At 43.4% G+C, this 25,579-nt stretch overlaps 1 protein-coding gene across 2 annotated transcripts in view; it reads left to right on the forward strand.

Moving 5' to 3' along the window:
- The window catches only part of ABCD2 (ATP binding cassette subfamily D member 2), a 94,051-nt gene that overhangs the window by 56,912 nt on the left and 11,560 nt on the right, over window positions 1–25,579 (forward strand). For both annotated transcript variants that reach the window (XM_082254442.1, XM_082254443.1), the window contains exons 6-8: window positions 7,192–7,337; window positions 18,072–18,217; window positions 25,277–25,361. In XM_082254442.1, coding sequence (XP_082110568.1) covers window positions 7,192–7,337; window positions 18,072–18,217; window positions 25,277–25,361 — 377 coding nt within the window. The remainder of the gene's footprint in view (window positions 1–7,191; window positions 7,338–18,071; window positions 18,218–25,276; window positions 25,362–25,579) is intronic.

Raw genomic sequence — 25,579 nt, forward strand, 5'->3', positions numbered from 1 at the left:
CTGATCAAGAAACATATGGTTGATTAGGTAATATGTCTAGGTTCCTTTTTTATTTTAAACATAGTATGACCTGGGTGATCTGCAATCACATATGTTTTTGGCATGGCCAACATGTGATCACTTTGAACATCCAGTCATATGCAAAGGGATTTAAATAGTAGGAATTTTATTTGCATATTATATGATATGATGTATATGACAATATGTAAATATGATACAATTGAATGCAGGTTTACAGAGTCAAAGTGGAGTTCAGTCGTTTTGTTTATTAAAAGTCAGCAGCTACAAAAAGTGTATCTGCTGACTTTTAATAAACACACACTCACCTGTCCCACGGTCTAGCTATGCGGCCAGCAGGAGCCTCGGTTCTCTTCCTCTTCTCCCCAGGGCACCGGCATCTCTAGTGTCGGCACCCGGCTGTGACAGCTTGCGGCTTCACAGCCGGGTGGGCACTGCACAAGCGCGAGTCACGCTGCACTTCCTTAGTGGCCGGGCAATCTTCTGGGACCTGTGACGTGTCTCCGAAGATTGCAGGGAGGAAGGGGGAGAGGAGAACTTCCGCTTGATCCGCCTAGGGGGCCTAAGCGGAAGCGGGAACCTGTCTAAACTAGGTACCCCCCCCCCCCCAAAAAAAATGGCACACCAAATGTGGCATGTCAGGGGGCCAGAAGCACTTAAAGCGGAAGTTCCACTTTTGGGTGTTTCCGCTTTAAGTGAAAATGTACTACATTAGAACCACATTGTGAACCCATGATATCAATATAATTTACTTTACAAAGTACCATCATATTAGGCACTGTTGCAGTAGGTGTGTATATATCTGTTTAGTTGTATCCGACTCCCAGCAGTGCCATGGGCCAGCTCTCTAGGCACCATGTCTGATACAACTTTTCCATAGAATTTTCTTGCCAATTTTTCTACAAGGTACTGTATGTTGCCAGATCTTTTCTCAACCATCCAATTGCTTTGCTTAGGACTGGCATATAGAATGCGACATGTGTATAGCCAATTTGTGCACACACTAGGGGGCGATTTAAACACAAATCGAATGAGCTGCCTGTATGTCTTTGGGCTGTGGGAGAAAACAGTTGTACCCAAAGATTTTACAGTCTAAATCCTGTTCCAGACACAAATACATTATTAGAAAATTATAGTAGTACTGGTGGGTGGGATACTTTTTTTTAGGAACAATGGACCAAAATATATTAGGAAAAGAAGAGATGGAAATTCACATTTTGTAGCTTTTGGGGGATTAATTTGACTCCTTATTACAAATCCATTCTTAACTTATAAATAAAACATTTAGTAGTAGAAAATTATGTCTTAAAAAAGTGTCTTAAAAAAGTGTGATTTCTGTTGAGAGGCTCTACTAAATTTGTGCCATCTCACTTTGTTTCTCCAGCTTAAAACATACACATGTTATTCAGCATATTACATGCCTGTGTGGCTTACCTATTCTTTTAAAGGATAATTCCAGTCAAAAACGAATGCTAAACCTGCTCTTTGCCACATTCTAAGACTATTCTATCTAACCCGGTAAAGCAAAAATCACTGTTCTTACTTCTTCTACACCCGATTCGGTCCGGTCCCACGCTAAACTGCCAGCGGCGGCTTCAGCATGGAGGCAAGTGCAGGAGAGGCAATCGACAACGGGAGCCCCATAGTAAGTCAATGGGTGACGTCACCTCACAATTCATTTCACAGCTGTTGTTGGTCCTCTCCTGCACAGAGGTTCTGTCGCTGGAGACCAGACCAGATCGGGTGTAGAAAAGGTAAGTACAGTGATTTTTGCTTTGCAGGGTTAAATAGAAAAATCTTGGAATGTGGCAAAGAGTAGGTTTAGCGTTAGTTAGTTTTTGACTGGACTTATCCTTTAAAGTATTGTTATTTTACATTTGAGGCATAACTCAAATATGTAGATATTTGACATATCACCAGAGAAAGGAAGAAAGGAAAATCTAGGGGGCTAGGCCTTTTATTAGTTCACCTAGGACTTTTAAGGAGGTGCTAATGTCAGAGAGGCAACATCAAGCAAATGTTAGATAAAAAATAAAGTATCTTTATTACAAGTTATTAAAATCAAGAATCAAGTCAAGATTGGACCACATATACACTAAAAAGTGTCACACTAAACATATATAACACCTGACAAATTCATAACAGTTGATGCTGAGAATTTTTGATGGTTGGTTCCAACGTGTTTCGCAGATAGGTCTGCTTCATCCGGTAACTTTAATATCCATCTAAGAAGTCATAATTTCATAACACATAATTGTTATTTTACAATTCAATAATAACATAATATTATTTGTAAAGACCACACATGGGAGGCTGGACAGGAAGTAGCAGGAAGGAAGGAAGGTATATTAACCATTAGGTGAAGCAGGGCACACCCATAGCTGCTAAGTCAGTGCAGAGCACAGGCTTGTGGAACCACAGGTGCCAGTAGACCTACAGCAGCAAAAGGTAAAAAACGTATGCAAACAGTAAGATACCGATCAACTGCGCAGCTGATCTGTGACAGAATTGTAAAATAACAAGTACTTGTTATGAAATTATGACTTCTTAGATGGATATTAAAGTTCCCTGATGAAGCAGACCTATCTAAGAAATGCGTTAGAACCAACCGTCAAAAATTCTCATCATCAACTTTTATAAAATTGTTATTTTATATGTTCAGCGTGTCACTTTTTATTTCGTATGTGGTCCAATCTTTACCGAACTCATGTTTTTAATAATTTGTAAAAAAGCTACTTTATTCCTAATCTAACATTTGCCATTTGCTTCATATTGCCTCTCTGACAGACAATAACATATCCTTAAAGTAGGACTATAGGAAAAACTTTTTTTTTCTTTTTGTATTGAGCAAGGGAGGGTTATAACCTCTGTCAGATCTTTTTTCGCTATCTGCATCCAATTGAAGAGATTTGTCTTCACTTCCTGTCCTATAGCCAAACAGGAAGTGAGAGGAGATCCCTGCAAACTAAGAGAGTTCCTTGGGGACCCCCAAGTCACCAGAACTAGTGTCCCTAACGCTTTTACTGTTCTGGGGACAACCCAAAATTTAGGATTTTCTTTTGCTTTCACTTTTAATGATAATGTTAAACAGGACAAATAGAGAGGGTGAATCTCCTTAACGGGGGCACAGACAGCAATAAAAACTGACAGGTGTTCAAATCCTTCTCCACTCTATCCAAAAATAAAAAAAAATGTTGCCTTTAGTTATACTTTAAAAATCCTAGGGGAACTAATAAGAGGCCTGGCCCCCTAGATGTTTCTTTCTTCCTTTGTGTTCTTTACTAGTATTTGGATGTGGATGTGTATTGTCACTCCCTCAGCTGGCATTACTTATTTATTAGATTATTAAAATATGACATATCACCAGTGTTGGATATACTGTACTGTGCAAAAGTTTTAGGCAGGTGTTTAGAAATGCTGTAAAGTAAGAATGCTTTCAAAAATATATATACTCACTTGCTACTTTATTGATTACACCTTGCTAGTACCAGGTTGGACCCCCTTTTGCCTTCAGAACTGCCTTAATTCTTCATGGCATAGATTTCGACAAGGTATTGGAAACATTCCTCAGAGATTTTGGGCTAAATTGACATGATAGCATCACGCAGTTGCTGCAGATTTGTAGGCTGCACATCAATGATGTGAATCTCCGTTCCATCACATACCAAAGGTGCTCTATTGGATTGAGATCTGGTGACTGTGGAGGCCAATGGAGTACAGTGAACTAATTGTCATGTTCAGGAAACCAGGTTGAGATATTTTGAGGTTTGTGACATGATGCATTATCCTGCTGGAAGTAGCTATCAGAAGATGGGTACACTGTAGTCATAAAGGGATGGACATGGTCAGCAACAATATTCAGGTAGGCCGTGGCGCTTAAACGATACTCAGTTGGTACTAAGGGGCCCAAAGTGTGCCAAGAAAGTATCCCCTCACCATTACACCACCAGCCTGAACCATTGATACAAGGCAGGATGGATTTATATAGCAAAAAATAAGTTGCGCTAATTATTAGATGATGGTGATTAATAAACGTGAATAATAAATAAATAAATAAATAAATATCCATATGCTTCATATAAAGTCCATAACATTGTGTAAAAATATTGGTGAAATTAAAACTAATGTGCACTCGTGTAGTTCTTCAGTGAAAAAGAGCAACACCACCACTTGGAAATCCGTCACCATCTGGCTCCTTACCAGAAAATCTGACCATAAAAGGTCTTCAGCACTTTATGATAGACACCACCGCCTCTGGATTAGGAGACAAGCTTGAGATCCCAGTCCTTAACAAAACTGTACTTCCAATTCCAATGGCTTTAGATATATCTCACATGAAAAAAATAATAATCCGCCATAGTGTAAAATCGTAAATTACCTTTATTAGTATTAAAAGAATTTCACTTACAAGCATCCAAAATTAGAAGGCGGTGAAAACACCAAATGGTGAACCGCAGTAAAATAAAGCCAGCCGGCTCTCACAATATCGCCCGTCCTTTCGGGATAGCAAGTGGTGACGTCAGCATGTCGTGACCCGATGCGTTTCATCACAGATGATGTCGTCCTGGAGTGCTGACTCGCCGCTATTTAACCATGTATCTAAACCAAGCCTCGGTTTGAACTTCAGGCCATTTACACATAAAATGCCATATTGAATGAGGGAAACTTTGCCATTACCTCATCGAAGCGAAATAAGAAAATGACAAAAGAACTAATTGGAGCTAAAATCTCCATCATCTGAGGCAGAGGGAAACAAAGTAAAATAAATATGTAAAACCTTGCTCTCTCTCATGCCAAATTAAAAAATAATTAATAAATAAAAGTTAATATATGCTCACCATCAAGTACCAAAAGGTACTAAAAGGGAGCCACTATAATGCAAAACCAATAATGACAACTATATTGTTTAAAAACATCCTCCATTTTGACGGGGAGGGTACCATACAAAGAAAACTGTGCCAAGAAAATATCCCCCCACACCATTACACTTGAACCATTGATTCAAGGCAGGATGGATTTATGCTTTCATGTTGTTTAATTAAAATTCTGACCCTACCATCTGAATGTCGTAGCTGAAATAAAGACTCATCAGACCAGGCAACGTTTTTCCAATCTTCTATTGTCTAATTTTAGTGAGCCTGTGCGAATTGTAGTCTCAGTTTCCTGTTCTTAGCTGACAGGAGTGGCGCCCAGTGTGGTCTTCTACTTTTTTAGCCCATCTTCTTTAAGGTTACATACCTTGGTTGTAACGAGTGGTTATTAGAGTTACTGTTGCCTTTCTATCATCTCGAACCAGTCTGCGCATTCTCCTCTGACCTCTGACATTAACAAGGCATTTTTGTCTACACAACTGCCGCTCATTGGATATTTTCTCTTTTTCTGACCGTTCTCTGTAAACCCTAGAGATAGTAGTGCGTAAAAGTTTCAATAGATCAGCATTGTTTGAAATACTTAGACCAGCCAGTCTGGCACCAAAAACCATGCCTCGTTCAAAATCCCCTTTCTTCCTCATTCTGATGCTCGGTTTGAACTTCAGCAAGTTGTCTTCACCATGCCTAGATGCCTAAATGCACTGAGTTGCTACCATGCGATTGGCCTGAATAGCAATTTGTGCTGCCAAGCTATTGAAAAGGTGTACCTAATAAAGTGGCCGGTGAGTGTATTTTAATTGTATATTTTTATCAATTTATAAAATGCAAAAAGACTGAACAGAAGAAAAATGGAAATCAAATCATTATTTGGTGTGACTACTCTTTGCCTTCAAACCAGCATCAGATCTTACACTTTCACACTTTGTGTACTTGTTGAAGTCAGGGATTTTGTAGAATTAGTCAGGTGTATGTTTAATCATTTATACCAAGCAGGTGCTAATGAGCATCAATTTCATATGTAGGTTGAAACACAGTCATAACTGGACGAAAAACATCTGTGTAGGAGGCTTAAAACCAGGTGAGGAACAGCCAAGCTCTGCTAATAAGGTGAGGTTGTGGAAGACAGTTTAATGTCACAGGTCAAAGACACAAGGTAGTTTTGCTGCATCAGCAAGGTCTCTCCCAGGCCAAGCAGACTGGGGTTTCAAGATGTGCTGTACAAGTTCTTTTGAAGAAGCACAAAGAAACAGGCAAAGTTGAGGACCGAAGACATAGTGGTCAGCCAGGAAAACTTAATACAGCAGATGAAAAACACATCATGCATACTCCCCTTTGACATCAGCAGTGCCATCAGCACAGTGCTAGCAGAAACCAGTGGGACCCTGGTACACCCACCTACTGTCCAGCGAAGTCTTGCCAGAAGTGGTCTTGGAAGAATTGCAGCCAAAAAGCCATACCTCCGATGTGGATGCAAGGCTAAGCAATTCAACTGTACACAAAAACATAGGAATTAGGAAAAATGGCAGCAGGTGCTCTGAACTGATGAGTCAAACATTTAAATATTTGGCTGTAGCAGGATGCAGTTTGTTCGCCGAAGGGCTGGAGAGCGGTACAATATTGAGTGTATGCAGGCAACAGTGAAGCCTGGTGGAGGTTCCTTGCAAGTTTGGGGCTGCATTTCTGAAAATTGAGTTATGCATTGGGTCAAGATGAATGGTGTCCTCAATGCTTTGGAATACAGGCAGATACTTTTCCATCATGCAATACTGTCAGTGTGATTGGCCCCAAATGTATTCTGCAGCAGGACAATGACTCCAAACACACAGCCAATTTCATTAAGCGTAATTTCTAAATCAAGGAGTCCTGGAAGTGATGGTTTGGCCCCACAAAGCCCTGATCTCAACATCATGGAGTCTGTCTGGGATTACATGAAGAAACAGAAGGACGTGAGGCAGCCTACATCCACAAAAGATCTGTGGTTGGTTCTCCAAGATGTTTGGCACAACCTATCTACCGAGTTCGTTCAAAAACTATGTGCAAGTGTACCTTGAAGAAATTATGCTGTTTTAAAGGCAAAGGGTGGTAAGACCAAATATTGATTTGATTTGGATTTTTCTGCTCATTTACTTTTCAATGTGTTAATTGATAAAAAAAATAATAAACTATTAATACTTCTATTTCTGAAAGCATTCTTAATTTACAGTTTTTTTTTTAAACCTGCCTAAACCTTTTTCAAAGTAGTGTAGTTCTATGATTGATAACTGGTTTTAACACTCTAGCTATTTTAACTTTCTTTTTGTAGGTAAAGGAAGGCATGCATCTTCTCATTACTGGCCCAAATGGTTGTGGCAAAAGCTCTTTGTTCCGAATTTTAGGAGGTCTATGGCCAGTTTATGAAGGAGTCCTTTATAAGCCACCTCCACAAAATATGTTTTACATTCCCCAAAGGTATGTAGAAGGTTATTGTCTCTTTTGCTTTATGTCATTTTTACTCTTTTGCAAGAATGTAAAATATAGCTAGTAGTCGTTAGTCAGATTCAACTGGACTTGTTCTGTAATGTTGAATATGTTTCTTAGCTTATTGAAGTAACTTCTTCGGTTCTAATGAGAGTCTGGAATAGATAGAACAGTCACCTTAATCCAGTCAACAAGTAATGTGTCAATGCAGGTGTTGATTGTCCAAAAAGAGGATGGGAGGTGTGAAAGTTCTGGAACCAGCCTGCTTTAGTTATATAATTTCATGATCTTTCTGGTAGGCACCTTCCAAGTATATCTTGCATGGTGTAGATGACCTGACATAGAAACAGTGGTACAGGGTCTGATCAATAGGTTTTACTATTTTTAGCTGTTGTAAACAGTCTAAACCATTTTTCTTGTAACAGCTAGTAGAGTCCCTCTTTAGTGGCACATATGTATTGGCATCACAGAGAAGAGTGGTCACCTTAGAATGGTAATCGGATGTATTTATATGTTTTCATTCTCCCCTAATTGTCATATGAGGCTGCTAGACCCCTGACCCTCTGTCTAGACAGTACTGATTGGCTCTGTGCTGGTCACATGCACTCTTTCAAGAAAAAAAAAACCTCTTTAGCAATACACACCAAATTGAGCATGTGCAGCTTGCCCCCAAGGCTTTGTTCTATCAGCAAATGGTTTGGGGACTGTGGAAGAAGGGGATGATCAGAGAAGACAGGACCAACACGCCTTTTTACACAATGCAGAAGGTTAACCCTTTAGGTTCCCCAGTAGGTACAACAAGCATACTTTACTGCATATATAAACTGATTTTACTGTTGTGGGTTTAGTAACACTTAAACAGTGGCAATTGCATAAACTCCTGAGACAGTAAAACTCCTTAGCCAAGTTGTAACAATAAGATGCATTTTATTTTTAGAAATGATGTACCAATAAAATGTACTGTCACATTGATTGATTGATGTTTGATATAGAAATAATAAGTAGCCTAATTTTTATTCTGTTAATATGCCTGTAGTTACATTTATATGGCAGTGATCATAAAATACATTTTATAATTTCTTCTGAATCATGTTGCATACAAATAGATTTATTTTATTACTGAGAGGTAAAATCTCAATAAAGGTCCTTATACACAGCTTGAATTTGAATGAAGGAAGACAGCATAAGACTAGATCAGTATGTGACCTGAGTCTAAAGCTGAGTCACTGCACGTTCACTCCCAGGAAAATCACAGAAACAGAATATAAACAGGATTACCTCAATACAGGGTAATCCTTCTTACTGCTGCTTAGGCTATCATAGGCTTCCTCATTTCCCCATATGAGTCAATGTGTTCTTCACTGCTACAAAAATCTATTTTGTAGTAAAGAGGCTCTAAAAACACACGATCTGTCACAATTTCTGCATATTTCATTTATTCTAGTTAAATCTTAAAGGAATCCATGAACATTTATTCAAGGCAATATCAGTTTTGTATATTAATGTTATATAAAATGTAACTAATGGAACAGGCAAAAGATTGACTATACATCCTGTATCTCCTGAAATGTGTCTGTAAAACACTAGAGAACATAATATAATTTTATATAGCCCTAAATAATTCATTATAAAAAGTAAAAAGCACTACAAATTTATATTATACCCTTTAATAGCCAAAAGGGTCATCTTCTGTGCACCTCCATAATTTAATTTCACATTGTTACAGGGGTCTGACTTTATGGCCTAACTCAAGCAAACGAAACCATCTAAACCCCAATTACCACAAATGCAATAGAGAGAGAGAATATGTTGCTTTGTGAGCAGATTTCTTCTTCATTTCAATTTTATCTCATGTATTACTGCCCATTCTGCAAACAGAAGGAGCAGTGCTACTACCCATACAGCTCACCAATTAACGAGCAGTTTAACTGAATGTAGAAAGATGATCCGCACACCGGTAGTTGCTCTTAAAAAAATCTTCATCTTTATTCAGGAACCACAGAACACAACTGCTGATAAGATCAGTTAACGTGTTTCAGCCTATAAGGCCTTAGTCATAACTACATTTAGACAAACGATTCAGCCAAGCGCTCACTCCAAAGGGGATGACCGGCGTACTGCTCTTCTCAAGCAGGGAACTCCAACATGGGTACATAAAAGAAAATAAAAAGGAGGCGCAAACACCTAGTGCATTACCCGTGGTCACCATAAAAAATGTTTTAATAAAATGCCAAAAACATTCTCACAGACAAGAAGAATAATAAAATTGCATTACAAGAATCCACCACACATGGAATGGAACATGTCCCTGTAGATAGGACCACTAACGCGTTTCTGATGAAGGGAGCTTGACTCCCGAAACGCGTTAGCGGTCTTATCTACAGGGACATGTTCCATTCCATGTGTGGTGGATTCTTGTAATGCGATTTTATTATTCTTCTTGTCTTTGAGTATGTTTTTGGCATTTTTTATGGTGACCACGGGTAATGCACTAGGTGTTTGCGCCTCCTTTTTCTTTTCTTTTATATAACTACATTTAGACACAAAACTTTGAAATATATAGTCACTCTACATATCACAGGCTCTTCCCATTCATTGTCCCAATTAGTTACAGACAATTAGCAAAAATTAGAATAAGTTGTATTATATACACTAAGGAAACCCATGTATGTGCCACTTAATATCCACAAACTACACAATGATAGTATACATAGATAACAATTTAAATAAAAAAATCTATGAAAATAATAAAGAAAAATTATAAAAAGGCCAAAAGGGAAGAGAGATACTGGAGAGAGACAGTTTAATGTATGTGCAGATCTAGATCCCATCTCAGGTTTAAACCCCAAGGAGATCTTGAATTGAGTCTAAAAATCCACCATGCCTCTCTTCCTAGTAACCTTCTCTCCCTATCACCTCCTCTTTGTGAGTGAGACAGCCGTTCAATTCCTCTAAAACAAAATGAGGAAAGATCTGCCTGATGGCATTCCCTAAAGTGACAAGTTGCATTGGAAATATTTCTAACATTTAAATTATTTGTGTCACAATAGTGTTCCCCTATTCTGGTTCTCAGTGGACGTGTGGTGCATTACTGCCCATTCTGCTTTGTATCTTTGGGCTATTTGGTGCAGCCATCTAGTTTTCTTACTAAAGACAGATATAATCCAACTTTACTATCTTGTATAAAATTATCACTTTTCCTTGGGTTTACCTTCAGTATCACTCTGGCTTTCCTTTGATCTTGTAAAGCAGGGTAACCTTGGAGGAACCCTTGACAAAGAGATCTCGGGGAACCCCTGAAATAGATCAACAGCTCACGGAACATTGGTGTCATCAACAAACTGTTGATATAACAATTATTTTTATAAAAAGCAATAAATAATAGAATACATATTATAACATATTATAAGATATGTTATAATATATACATATTATAACATATCTATTTAATTTGAAACTTGTATTTGCTTTTTCTGCACAGATTCTCAATTCTGGGTTGAACTTGAGATAAGCAGTGTACATGGGGTCAGCAGGGCAGGTTACAGGGTGTCCGCAGTGCAAAGCACAGGGAGTCAGAAGGACAGTATGTAGGAGGTCAGCAAGGCAGATAACAGGGGGTCAGCAAAGCACAATACAGGGGAGCAGAAGGACACATTACATGAGGGGCAGCAGGGCACATTTTATTGGGGGGCAGCAAGGCATTTTATGTAGGGGTGCAGCAGAGCACATTATTATAGTAAAGTGGTTTCTGTTCGAAATTCTTTTCATAGTAGAAATTGGAGACTCCTCAGCTTGTACAATACAAAAGTTGATTTATTTTCTTAAATGAAAATAAAACATTTAACAACAGAAATGGACAGAAGGAGAGAGAGATATGACCAATGTTATACACCTTCAGAGTGTAGGATGTCTTTTCTCTCTGAAGAACGTCTAACATAGTGTATGCTTATACTGTATGTAAAGATCACTCCAGCTAAAGGAATGTATTAAGAAGGTAGTATTACCAAATATAAAAGAAACACCCACTCTTGCATATATGGTTTGAATCTATAGTAAGACACATAACTCCTCCTAACATACTAACATAGGAACTTAGAATAGAAATACACACATAGCAAAATTGCTTCTCTGTCCTTCACAAAGACATATTGAAATAACCTTCAATACTAACATATTACATTTAAAATAATATTAAACTTTAAATCTCTAACAATTTCCCCTCAATGCACCATAATCAATAAAATTGCATTCATCTTAAATAAGAAATGTCCCTGATCATCTTTTTTTTTTACAATACAAACAAAGGTATAACAAACAATACAATAAACAATAATAAAATTGGATATGTCAGATAAATGGCCAGGCGGAGCCTGGAGTTGTGGGAGGGGGAGGAGCGGCCTTTTTAAGGTCGGGCCCCCCGCCTCTTCTGGGCTGCTGCAGGGTTTCGTGGTCACGCCCACTGCCATGTCTTCCAGTACTCTGCTATCAGCAGAGCACCAGGAGGACGCTACTGTGAGTACTTAGGGGGGAGGCTGTGGCTCGGTCTCCCCTCTCCATTCCCCACCATCCAGCCGTACATCCCACATACATCGCCACGAAGGGCAGTCCGCGGCATTCACCCCGCCAGCACCTCCCCACGCGGGGGGCGCTCCCGCTCCCTTCCTTCTCTCTCTTTTCCGTCCCTCGCCGGGTCCACCTCCCAGCGCTTGGGGCGGTCTCCCTCGTGGCGATTGCGGCGCCGGGGGATGACGTCACCTGCTTCCAGGCTGCGAAGTCCCGGACCTACACTGCTCCGGTTGTGGGTACTCCCCCCGGGGAGGGGAGGCTTGCCAAACTTCTCCTACTAGGTTGTGCATGCTTCCCACCTCTTGGCCGTTTCCAGCTTCCTCCAATTTCCGGCTCTCCCTCAGCAAGAGCACCAGGAGGACGCTTCCGGGTCGGCCAGCAGGCACCCGGCATCCAGGTACACTGAGGGGGGAGGCTGTGGCTCGGTCTCCCCCCTTTTCATCCTCACCACCTGCCGCCCACCATCCCCCCCGTTGCCCCCCTCTTTTATTCCTGTCAGTGACCGTGCTTATTGCACCTGCCAAGAGGCGGTCCGCGACCTCCCTCGTGGGGCAGGCGGCGCCAGGGGGTTTACGCCATCCCCGGGTCCCCGCACGCTAACACTCGCCCATCAGTTGTTTAGTCCCACTCGCCGCTCACCAGCAGCATCATTAGCTTCCGGGTCGGCCAGCAGTCACCCTGCAGCCGCAAGTGCGGCGGCGGGGTCGTGGCTCGACCCCCCCCCCCTCTCCGTTCCCCACCACCGGCCATCACTTCCTCGGGCTCCCTCACTCATGCGGGGCGGACCGCAGTTCTACCCACGCTTGGGCTCTCTCCTCTGGGCCTTTTAATTGTCACATTAGTCAGACTGACACCAGCCTCATCCCCGCACGGTCAGCTTCCTGGCTCAGTCACCCTCCTGGCTGACCCGTCTCACCCTTGCTTTCCATGGGAGGGTTCGAGGGCTCACAAAGCACTGATCATGCATGGGGAAAAACATATAATTTTGCATTCTGCTGAGTATACATACTGAGTCTCATGACCAATCGGTTTTATTTATGTATGTGTCTCATTTTATTATTGTCGTTTCCCACAGGCACCTCATCTCCAAAGAAAAAATAATAAAGTGTTTTTTTTTTTTCCCACTCAGTCGCAACTCTCAGGGGCAGTTCGGCCACAGCCGCCTTTTCTGGTTACTTACCTCATGCGTGGGGGGGATCCCACACTCCCACCCCACTCGCCTTGCTTCCTGCCTATCGCCTGGGGGACCTTGACATGCAAGGACATGCTCCGACCTCGTTCCTGGTCCACATCCTGGTAAACACGTACTTTCGGGGGGGAGGGGGTGGGCCCAGTCCGACTCTCTCCTTTCGCTCCTACATCGTCTGGATTCTTGCCTGTTGCCTGAGGGGCCTTGACACGCAGGACACGCTCCTAGCCACAATCCTTGTTTCACGTCCTGGCAACGGGGGGGGCTGATACCTGGTGCCGTGGCCATGCGGACCGCAGGTGGGAGAATCATGGGAGTAGAGCTGGTAATCCTCCTGTGAGCTTCACTGGGTTCAAAAAAATGGCAATACATCTTTGAAGATTTGCAGCACCAAAAGCAAGACATTCCTTGTACACAGAGGTCATCAGTAGGGGAAATCCGGCCATGTGCCAGCCCCCCCCCCCCCTTCCAGAGGCAGATCGGCCACAGAAGCCTGTCACTTACCTCAGCGAGGGATCACACTCTCACCCCCTCACTCGGGCCTCCGGCCGTTGCCCCGGGGCCTTGACACACGCAAGACACGCTCCAACCACATACCTGGTTCATATCCTGGAGAAAACACGTACTCCCTGTCCTTCCCTCAGTCGCAGGTTCTGCTGGGCTCTTACGTACAGCCCCGCTCGACACGCTTAGGGTTGGCGTCCGCAGGGCATGTCAGCGGTTGAGTCAGGCGCTTATGTCATCTCACTTCAAGGCGCCAACCACTCTTTCACCCATACAGGCGGCACGCACAAACTTAATTGGACGTGCAGCCAAGCCTTTCAGACCCCTCACAGGTTATCACAGGCATACTGTCTCACTTGGTCATACTCCTTCCATAATCACCTGGCTTGGGGGAGGGGGGGGGAGCTAAATAGGTCACTTTCACAGCTAGCCCGAGACCAACACCCATCCTCACGCGGAGGTACTACACCCATTGGCCCAAATCATAGCTAGCGTCTCGGTTACCCCGCTAGTGTAGAGAGGGCGTCACCTTCCAGAGGCCTACACCCCGCCATTTCATTACTTGGCACAGCTCAGGGCCAACTCATAGACAGCGCCTCTACCTGTGGTGGGTTAGTCAGGGCCTCATGTCCCACTCTCCAGTACCGATCTCCGAAAAAAAAAACTTTTGGGGGGGTGGGGGGTCACGCCCGCCAGTGAAACGTTTTCGTCTGCTTATGTCCCATGACCTTTTTTCCTTCATGTTTTCCAGGATCTCACATACTCAGGCATAGGGGACAGTTCCTCCCCAAGTCTTGACAAGCCCTAGCCCGTCAAGGTCACGTCCATCCCAAAGATCGCCACCGTATTGAGATGGGAGAGGAAGTCAGTTTTCGGCCACCGCCGGGAAGGCTGTACCTTTAAGGATATTGACGTCCAGTCCAGTTCCGCAGTTTTGGGTCCGGCTCGCGGAGCAATGTGCGCAATGCCTTAGCCCCGGACAGAGTATCGTGCACATCACACGGCATGGCATCCATCTCGTCTTCCATCTCGTCTTCCATCATCAAGGATAGAGCAATTTAGAAACTCTCGCTCCTGCTCCCTTGGCATCCCTGGGTTTCCTTCCCAGGTTGTCGCGCTTGCTGTCTCCCAGTGTGTCGTCGCAGGCACTCTTGCCTCCCCGGCCTCCATGGCTCACATTATCTCACCAACATTCTCTCAGCGTCAAGTAAGACATCCTGGAGGGCAGGGACGTTAATCCCATGACCCTGTTGCTTGCACCCCAGGACGCCATAGGAAGTTAGACCTGTAACCGCGGCGACCTCGCCATGGTAACCAAGGCCATTGACCCCAGGTTGGACAAGGAATGGTCCATCCCCGAGTTTGTGTTGGCTCTTGGACCACACAGGGACACGATTGAATTTCTTTTCCCAAGCCTTAGGGAGGAATTTGCATTCGTATTTGCACAAGGTGGTTGATTTGGGGCACCAGCATGGGGGCCTGGCTTTCCACGATTACCATAGTTTTTCGGCCAAGGCGGCCGCGTTCGCCCAGTTCAACACCTGAGCAGATTGGGGTTGTTCTGCCGCTACTTCGTCGGGCTCGCTCCACCGGCCTGCGCTAACTGCTCCCCTTTTTTTCCACCCCACTGGAGTGGCATATACTTGTTCATTCCGCCATTCACAGACCACTCTCCAGTGTTCATGGACTGACGTGGCGGGCCATGCCGGGTTCGCGGTTTTCTGGGGCAACAGGTGGCTCAGGGGTATTTGACCGCCAGTAACCTCAAATCTGCCATCTTTCAACTCCACTTCGGGCCCCCTTTCTTTGAGATTTCCCCCATTGTGGCAGCTGCCAGGGAAAGGGGGGGGGTTGTGCCTTTGGTCGGGCCAAACTGCAAGTGCTTCACCGACAATATGACCACAGGCGTCACCTTTAAAGAGGGGTGGTTCTCCTCCCTCACCTTCATGAGTCGTGTCAGGAGGTCCTCTTGGCTGGCCTCCACTTTGCACTTCCACTTGGCTGTGAACACGTGCCAGGCATTCTCAACACAGCGGCTGCTGGCCTTTCTCGTTCCAATTTATAGGTCCTCTTCCAGGCACATCCCACGGCAGAGGGAGTTCAGAATGATCTACCACCGTTCTAGGAACTCATCCTGGTTTAGCTGTTCTCATGGCCCACCGGCACAGGCTAGCCCAGTTGGCACTTTCGCCAATGCCAGACGCTCTTTCGCGTGAGTCTGACCATCTTCGTCAGGTTCATCACGGAGGTCATTACCTTTTTTTTTTTTTTTGGATCCATCGTCTTTAAACATCATCGTGGCATTTTCTTCTTTTGCCATTTAAATCTTAAATCTGGCGCACAGTACCATTAAACTCTACCTCTCTGGAGTACAGTTTCATATCATCAACACGTACCTCCGGTCACGGTACATTCATGGTGCCAAGTCCCACCAAGAACTTTGCAAGGCATCCTTCGGTTGGAAGGCCGCAAGCCCACGTTTCGTCAACCTATCGACGGCAGCAGGTTCCGGGCTTTATCCAACGTGGTGGTCACTAAATTGTTCAAGGCAGGGACCAACGTTAACATCAAGACAGTCATTTATCCACCCTTCCACGCGTTCCTGCAGCCAAACGAGTTCACTGGGAGTACCGCCTCATGTCGAGGAGGGCAGGCGTAGTCAAGATGAACGATTATTTTGTCCTGACACATCTACAGTCCAAGACCACTCAACCTGGGGCCACCAGTCAACATATCATGATGTCCCTCTCACCACGATTGGTGCTCAGTCCAGTTGCTGGGCAATCCTTATCCAGGTTTTGGCAGGGTAGGTCAGGGTCGCTCCCCTGCTGAGCCTTCACTGCAGGCCTTTCGCCATGCCCAGGTTCATCAAGTGCTTGAGAACCCCGCTGGGCAAGTGGGGGTGCGATCTCGCCTTCACCAGTCATTCTTTTCTGCTTAGGGGCAGCATTGATGGCCTTCAGCCACAGTATTCCAGTGCACTTCATCAAGAGGCTGGGACGGTGGAAATTGTCCGCTTACAGCTGTTACATACCCCAAGCAGACAGCGAGCTCAGACAGACATTCAGAGTCCAGCCTAATAACCTTCCGTTGCGTCTCCTTTCCGTTGGGATACGACGCACTTGCTACGATGCACATATATTCAAAGATACTTACACGCTCTCTCTTTTGCCCTCTTTATTTTTACAGGCCTGCCCGAACGACGGTTTAGGCACGCTACAACCGTAGGTTATGTTAAATATATTATGTCAAATATGTCATGTTCTCCATCTTGGCTCTATTCCCTGACCACAAATGGCCAGGCGGAGCCTGGAGTTGTGGGAGGGGGAGGAGCCGCCTATTTAAGGTCGGGCCCCCCGCCTCTTCTGGGCTGCTGCAGGGTTTCGTCATCCCACCCACCTCTGCCCCTTTCTACAACATTCCCTTCTTTCTTCCTTCTTGGCGGGCCCTCTTTATTTTTACAGGCCTGCCCGAACGACGGTTTAGGCACGCTACAACCGTAGGTTATGTTAAATATATTATGTCAAATATGTCATGTTCTCCATCTTGGCTCTATTCCCTGACCACAATGTACATAGGTACTTCTCCAAAACCCGGAGATTTTCCTGTGAAAAATGTAACTATTTCATTCCATCAAGAGACTATAAATCATTATATTATTTATTAATTTTAGTTAGTTTTCCGTCCAAATGATGTATTAAAGATTTTCTTCCTTCAAGTTTATAAATTTATTTAACTAATCTTTGACCATATCATATAACTATTTTCCTATTTCAATGTAAGGAAGAGGTAAATTATATCTTTGATATGTTAAATTTTATTACTCTGTAATAAAAATGATCAATTAATAAAATCTCTTCTATCTCAGGAATTTTTTATAAATAAATGATTTGTACAATATAAGCCTTTAGACATTTTTCACACCAAACAATTATAAGCATGATAAGTAATCATAACTCTCCAATTATTCAATAGCCATATTCATTCTTACACTTGCAACAAGAACAGTTGAGTACTGTCGGTTATACTTTTGAGTACTGCTTGGACCTTGAAGGGGATGCACCCCCCAATAGCATGTCCTGAAAATTTGGATGTTAGTGCAGATGATAAAAAAAAAAAAAAAGTATCACGGGTGATACATAATTGTTCTTATTGGTATTTAAAAGAGCCTTGTAGGATATATCCAAATCATATGAAAAAAAAAAACAAAGTTAGGTAGGCACAAGTTAGTTGTATTTGGATTCTATCTGGAAACTTCTTAAAGAGAAACTTCACCCAGTTATGTAAAAATTAAAAATCAGCAGCTACAAATACTTTAGTTGCTGTTTTTTTACAAGGTATTTACCAGTCCACGGGGCATATACATTTTTAATATATTTCAGGTAACTTTCTGTAAATATAACGATTTTATTGATGGTTTACATCCAAATTGCAGTACATTTTCTAACCAGATCATTGTTTTACAGGCCGTACATGTCAGTAGGAACTCTAAGGGATCAAGTAATTTATCCTGACTCTGTGGAAGATATGCATGAAAAAGGGTACCGGGACAAAGATCTGGAATGTATTCTTGACATTGTACATCTTAACCATATAGTGCAACGAGAAGGAGGTACATGACATTTACATTTGGCAAACTGATTTTGTTCACAGATGTACATTTTATAGAATTATTGAATATTGTTTATTGAATTCTTTAAATATTAAAAGCTCCTACAAGTAAATTCCATAATTCAGAAAATATACAGGTGCATCTCATAAAATTAGAATATCATCAAAAATAATTTCAGGAATTCAATTCAAAAAATAAAACTCATATTTTGTATAGGTACATTACGCACAGAGTGATATATTTCAATAATTTCTTTTTGATGATTACGGCTTACAGCTAGTGAAAACCCAATATTCAGTATCTCAGAAATTTAGATTACATAAGCCCAGTAAAAAAAAAAAAAAAAAAAAGGATTTTTAATACAGAAATGTTGGCTTACTGAAAAGGATGTTCATGTACAGTATAGTATGCACTCAATACTTGGTCGGTGCTCCTTTTGAATGAAATACTGCATCAATGCAGCGTGGCATGGAGGCGATTAGCCTGTGGCACTGCTGAGGTGTTATGGAAGCCCAGATATCTTTAATAGCAGCCTTCAGCTCTTCTGCATTGTTGGGTCTGGTGTCTCTCATCTTCCTCTTGACAATACCCCAGGGATTCTCTATGGGGTTTAGGTCAGGCAGGTTTGCTGGCAAATCAAGCACAGTGATAGCAGGATCATAAATCAGGTACTGGTAATTTTTTGCAGTGTGGGCAAGTGCCAAGTCCTGCTGGAAAATTAAATCTGCATCTCCATAAAACTGGTCAGCAAAGGGAAGCATGAAGTGCTGTAGAATTTCCTGGTAGAGGGCTGCACTGACTTTGGACTTGATAAAACACAGTGGACGAACGCCAGCAGATGACATGGCTCCCCAAATCATCACTGACTGTGGAAACTTCACACTGGACCTCATTGGATTCTGTGCCTCTCCTCTCTTCCTCCAGACTCTGGGACCTTGATTTCCATATGAAATGCAACATTTTCCACAGTCTGTGGGGATTTGGGGAGCCATGTCATCTGCTAGTGTTTGTTAACTGTGTTTTATCAAGTCCAAAGTCAGCGCAGCCCTTTACCAGGAAATTCTAGAGCACTTCATGCTTTTTTAATTAAATTGATTTACTGAAATAAAATTAACTTTTTGATGTCATTCTAATTATGAGATGCATCTGTATAACTATAAACATAATTTTATCAGGCTCAGTCTCTGTCAGCCAACTATATACCTAAATAGCACTGGAGTAGCATTTAATAAAGACACAAAGTAAGCAGAGACATTCATATTTCAGCAGGGTTTTGAGCTTGAATGCCGCCATACTGTATGTATATATAGACAGTGTAGGAGCTGTTCATCTGCAATTAAGCTTTTCCCATCCATCCTAAATTAGAAGATGCCACAGAAATCTCTGTCATCCCCACAGATTATATGGACATACGCTTTTTTGGCTGCTGGTCACCCTATTGGTTTGTTTTGGAATTAATTGACACACTAGTTGTGAGCCAGATATTCTTCCAAAAACAATAGCTGACCTCACATCTGTACTTTTTGCAAGTTCTTACAGGCAGACTAAAAAAATATTATGCAAAGCCTTGTCAAGAGAGTGGAGGCTGTTATAGCTACAAATGGGGGATGGTTGGGGACAAATCCATATTAAAAGTGAATTTTATCCCAACATTTCATATTCCTGATATGTGCCTGTTATATCACATACTTGTGTTAAAAAGTATACTGTTTATTGCATTTCTTCGTTTGAGTGAAAATACCTGGTGCTTCTTCCAGTCTCCCTGCTTTCCTAATATAAACTGACCATGCTAGGCATAGAAACACATCCATCTCAGCATGGTCAGTTTTCTGGCTGTGCAGGGAGAACAGCCTGCCTGTCCTCCAATGATAAGACTTTCGCTGACACCCCTCCCTCTCAAACAGCCACTCACTGCAAAGATCAGTGTATTGTGGCTTCTCCTCCCCCACCTTCCTAAGTCTCGTATGCAGCTGAGAATTATGAGGTTATAGGATAGATCACTTATTAAAAAAGGAAAAATTTAGTTTAACATTTTTTTATTTTATATATATATATATATATATATATATATATATATACAGTATATATGTCACGGAAGAAGAAGGTAAGCCCAGGCACATAGTTATGTGCAGACCGAGAATGTTTGTTAGCCAACGGAGAAAGCCTATTAGCCAAGCCTATGGACAGAGAATTTCTGTTCATCGTCCACGCCCATCACTAAGTGGTGCCAAGTGGCCTATATAAAACACCTCTGCTGGACTAGTATCTTGCCTTATGGTCTACACGTTCTGTTTCCTGTTTCCTGTTCTTGGTGTTTAAACTCTGTTGTCGTCCTGATCCCGTCTGAACCTGACTACTGTGCTGCCTTCTGCCCTGTTCCTGACGTGCCTGCTAGTGACAGACCTGGCTTGCCTGACCCTGCTGTGTAACCGGCCATCCTTATTCCTGCTGTCTGCTTCCTGCCAGCCTGCCAAGTGTCTGCTGCCTGTGACCTGCCAGCCTGCTAAGCATCTGCTGCCTGTGACCAGCCAGTCTGCCAAGTACCTGTTGTCTGCCACCCGCCAGCCTGCCAAGTACCTGCTGCCCTGTGTCACGATCCAGCCTGCATCCAAGTACGCACGGACCTCACAATCTGCAGCCTTCACCACTCCAGGCTTCTGTGCCTCCTGTTTACATTATCAGGGGTACCAGCTTGGAGGTGTAAGAGATCGTCTTCCTCTCCATGTCAGGCTCCATCTCCAGGTATGTGACAGTACCATAAGGCCATCTCCCCTGGATGAGATCTGCTGACACATCACAGCATTGTCACAAGCCATTAAGGACCTACAAGAGGGGTACGCTCAACTGGAAAACCGCATCCAGACACTTCCTGCAGACACTTCAGTGACTGATGTGACTCCTGCTATTTCAGTTGCTTCTTCGGGAGCCACAGCTGCACCCACGGACCTGCAGCTGCCTCCAGAACCCAGAGTTCCTACGCCTGAGAGATTTTCTGGTGATCGTAGCAATTTCCGTGCATTTGGCAACTCATTTGGATTATATTTTGCTTTACAACCTTACACCTTCCCCTTAGAGGCAACCAAGGTGGGGTTCGTCATATCATTTCTTCAAGGCGAACCTCAAGCCTGGGCTCACCATCTGCTGGAGAAAAACGATGCCAAGCTGTCCCTCCTGACTCTCTTTTTTTGACATTATGGCACAACTCTACGATGATCCACAGCGCTCCGCATCAGCAGAGGCAGCCCTTCACTCACTTCAGCAAGGCCGCAGGGCAGTGGAAGATTATGTGACAGACTGGAATGACGCTGCTTTGCTTTACCAGTTCCGCCTGAGCCTAGCTGAACCCTTAAAGGATGAACTGGCTTGTGTAGGGGTACCCAGCCCACTGGAAGGAATTATTAATCTCTCTATTCAGATTGATCGCCGCCTCAGGGAACGAAGGTGGGAAAGGTCCTCCAGTCAAGCCCGTCACATATGGATGCTGCCTAAAGCTCCGCCACCAGCAAACATGGCTTCAGCCTTTCCTGCCTCACCCACAGCTGATGAACCTGAGCCAATGCAATTGGGGCTACTACGCACCTCTCTAACGTCTGAAGAACGTCAACGAACGCCTCCGGCAGAACAACCTATGCCTCTACTGCGGAGAAGCGGGGCACTATGTGCGGAACTGTCCAGCAAAGGCACGTAAGTGTCTGACCATCTTACCTGTTAATCTGCCACCAGTGCTTTCTAGTTCCAATCATGTTGCTCTCCCTATCTCGTTCCAGATTTCGGAAAGAACCGTTCCAGTCTCCACTATAATTGACTCAGGAGCCTGCAGCTGCTTTGTTGATCTGGCTTTTGCCACTCAGCATCAGATACCTTTGCAGCCCAAGGCCCAGGGACTTTCGGTATATCTGGCCGATGGTTCCAGCATAAGATCTGGAACAGTCACTCAAGAGACTATACCTTTGCCAGTCCTGACCTCACCATCTGGTCACAAGGAACTGTTATGTTTGGATGCTATTTCGTCCCCTCCGTTTCCAGTCATTTTGTGTATACCCTGGCTACAGGCACATGACCCCAGTATTGACTGGGTGACTGGCGAAGTGGACTTTCAATCTTCATATTGTCATGAACACTGCCTCCCAGGACCTTCAGCTCCACCACTGCTCTTACTATGCTTGGACTCTGATGTTGAATTACACCAAGTCATCCCAGCAGTTTACCATGACTTCTTGGACGTATTTAGCAAATGCGGAGCTGACACACTTCCGCCTCACAGATCGTACGACTGCCCAATTGAGTTGCTGCCTGGGGCTGAAATTCCATTTGGACACATTTTTCCTCTGCCTGAACGTGAACTAGAGACATTGAAAGAGTACATAGATGACAGCTTGAGTAAAGGCTTCATCCATCCCTCTACGTCACCAGCAGGGGCAGGTAGACCACTCTCTCCGGCCCTGTGTGGATTCCCGTGAGTTGAATAAAATTACAGTCAAGAACCAGTATCCTCTTCCGTTAGTTCCAGAATTGTTCCAGAGACTTAGATCTGCAACAGTGTTTACCAAGCTGGATTTACCCGGAGCTTATAATCTAGTACGTGTTTGAGAAGGAGATGAGTGGAAAACAGCCTTTCGTACCAGATTTGGGCACTCTACTGAAGGTATCAAAATGGACCCACAGAAAGTTTCTGCCATATTAGAGTGGCCTGCACCATCAGGCAAGAAGGGAGTCAAACGCTTTGTCGGATTTGCAAATTTCTATCGGAAATTTATTAAGGGGTTTTCTGCCATTATCTCTCCCATCACTCAATTGACCAAGCAGGGAATTTGGTTCTGTTGGTCACCTGAAGCACATGCTGCTTTTGAGACTCTAAAGGGACTCCTAACATCAGCACCCATTCTGAGCCACCCAGATCCAGCGTTATCCTTTGTCTTGGAAGTAGACACATCCAAAAACGCAGTAGGGGCAGTTCTGTCACAACGCCAGGGCCCAAAGACTTTGTTACACCCAGTGGCGTTTTTTTCACATAAAATGTCCCCTGCTGAGAGAAACTACAATGTGGGTGATCATGAACTGCTTGCAATCAGATTGGCTCTGGAAGAATGGAGGTACCTCTTAGAGGGGGCAGCGAATCCCATTTTGATTTATGCAGATCACAAGAATGTGGAGTATTTGCAGGCAGCCAAACGTTTGAAGCCACGTCAGGCCAGGTGGGTACTTTTTTTTTCTTCAAGATTTATGTTTCATATAACCTACAGGCCAAAATCAAAGAATGTCAGACTTGATGCTTTGTCCCGAATATTTAATGACTCCAAAGATCTACCTACTTCAGATACTATATTATCTGCAGGAAACTTTTTGTTGCTTCAAATGGATCTCTTGTCACAAATCAAGCAGGCCGCTTTGGGGGCTCCCTCTCCACCTGGGACAACGCTAGCTGCAAGAGAAGGCTTACTGTGGTCTGGGGATAAGATATTGCCCTTGGCAGGACATTTCGGAGTTCATAGGACCACAGATCTGGTACAGCGCCTGTTCTGGTGGCCTAATTTGGACAAGGATTGTAAGAAAGTTCTTGCACCATTTGTATTCGTAACAGGAGTAACAGAAATAAGACCTGGGGTTTACTTAGGCCCCTTCCTGTCCCTGATAGACCCTGGAGGATGATTTTAATGGACTTTGTTGTAGAACTACCAACATCTAAAGGGTGCTCAGCCATGTTTGTCGTGGTGGACCGTTTTTCTAAAATGGCTCACTTCGTGTCCTTTAAAGGACCTGTGATTTGATAGTGAAGAAGCAGCAGCACATATTGCTCACTCTCTTCCCCATGTTAGGAAGATCTGTGTAAGATTGGCAGCACAGTGTCATGCAGTAGATCCTACCTCCCTTTTTGTCTAATATAAAGAGATTTACAGGAGTTAATATTATAAGAGAAGTGTGGAATTAAGAAACAAACAAACAAAAAAAAAAACACATTCATAGTCACGTAGATGGATGCATTATTAGTGCGATACTGCTTCAGAGGCCACGAATAGCTCCGCTTTCATTTTTCAGTGAGCAGAGAGTCGGTGACCATCAGTCACTTACTGGAGCACTGGGCTGTGGAAGGGGCAGGAGCAGCTGGCTCAGGCTCTCATTGGTGTGCAGAGAGGCTGTGCCAGCTGCCAGTTAGACATATGGCTGGATCTTGACATTAAAATGCAATTAAATTAGTTTACATAAGGAGTCTTTAAACTTTCTAAAGAAGAGGCCAGTTTACTGTCCTTCAGACATTGGGGGAGCAGACTTTGGCCAGTGGTAGTAGAAAATGTTACAGTTGGAATAAAACAATGCCACATTTTTAGTGAAAAGAATAAATCCTCATCGCTGGTGTCAGTGGAAGGAATAGTGCCCCATCATTGGTGTCAGTGGGAAGAATAGTCCCCCATCATTGGTGTCAGTGGGAGGAATAGTGCTCCTATTGGTGGTGTTAGTGGGAGGAATAGAGCCCCTATTGGTTGTGTTAGTGGGAGGAATAGTGCCTCATCCTTGGGGTCAGTGAGGGGGGGGCAGTGCCCTACCGTTGGTGTCAGTGAGGGGGGGGGGGGGAATAGTACTGTTCCTTCCATCCCCCACTGATACCAATGATGGGGCCCTCTCCCCCCCTTCCCCCACTGACACCATCGATGGGGCACTATTCCTCCCACTAACACCACCAATAGGAGCATAAATCCTGCCACTGATACCAATGATGGGGCACTATTCCTCCTACTGACATCATCAGTGGCAGGAATTATGCTCCTATTGGTGGTGTTACTAGGAGGAACAGTGCCCCATCGTTGGTGTCAGTGGGAGCAATAGTGCCCATCAATGGTATCAGTGGGAGGAATAGTGCCCCAATGTTTGTGTCAGTGGCAAGAAATATGCCCCCATTGTTGGTGGAATAGTGAATAGTGTCCCTGGGCCGTTGTTTGGAGACCACTGGTTTACCCCATCATTGCTTGTTACACTGCTTTATTAAATAAGCCTAATAGAGCATTATGTAAAACTGCAGTTACTAGCTTATAAAATGTCATTATTTTACTTCTATATTTGCAGGATGGGATGCAGTTTCAGACTGGAAGGATGTCTTGTCAGGAGGTGAGAAGCAAAGGATGGGCATGGCACGAATGTTCTACCACAAGTATGTATAATGTATTTCTACTGCCTAATATAAATGTAATTACACATAATGCTAAGAAATTGTTTTGCAGTCTGCATTGCCTAATCATTATTTTTTATGCTGTTAGTAGCTGACCGCAGAGAATATGAAAATAACTTGAGGCTCTGCAAAAAATTAAAACCAGTATCCCACAGCTTCTGGATTAATAGAAATGCTGTAGATAGGTTAAATAATAAATA

The sequence above is a fragment of the Pelophylax lessonae genome (genome assembly GCF_965119305.1).
Source record: "Pelophylax lessonae genome assembly, chromosome: 4".
NCBI classification, from domain to species: Eukaryota; Metazoa; Chordata; class Amphibia; order Anura; family Ranidae; genus Pelophylax; species Pelophylax lessonae.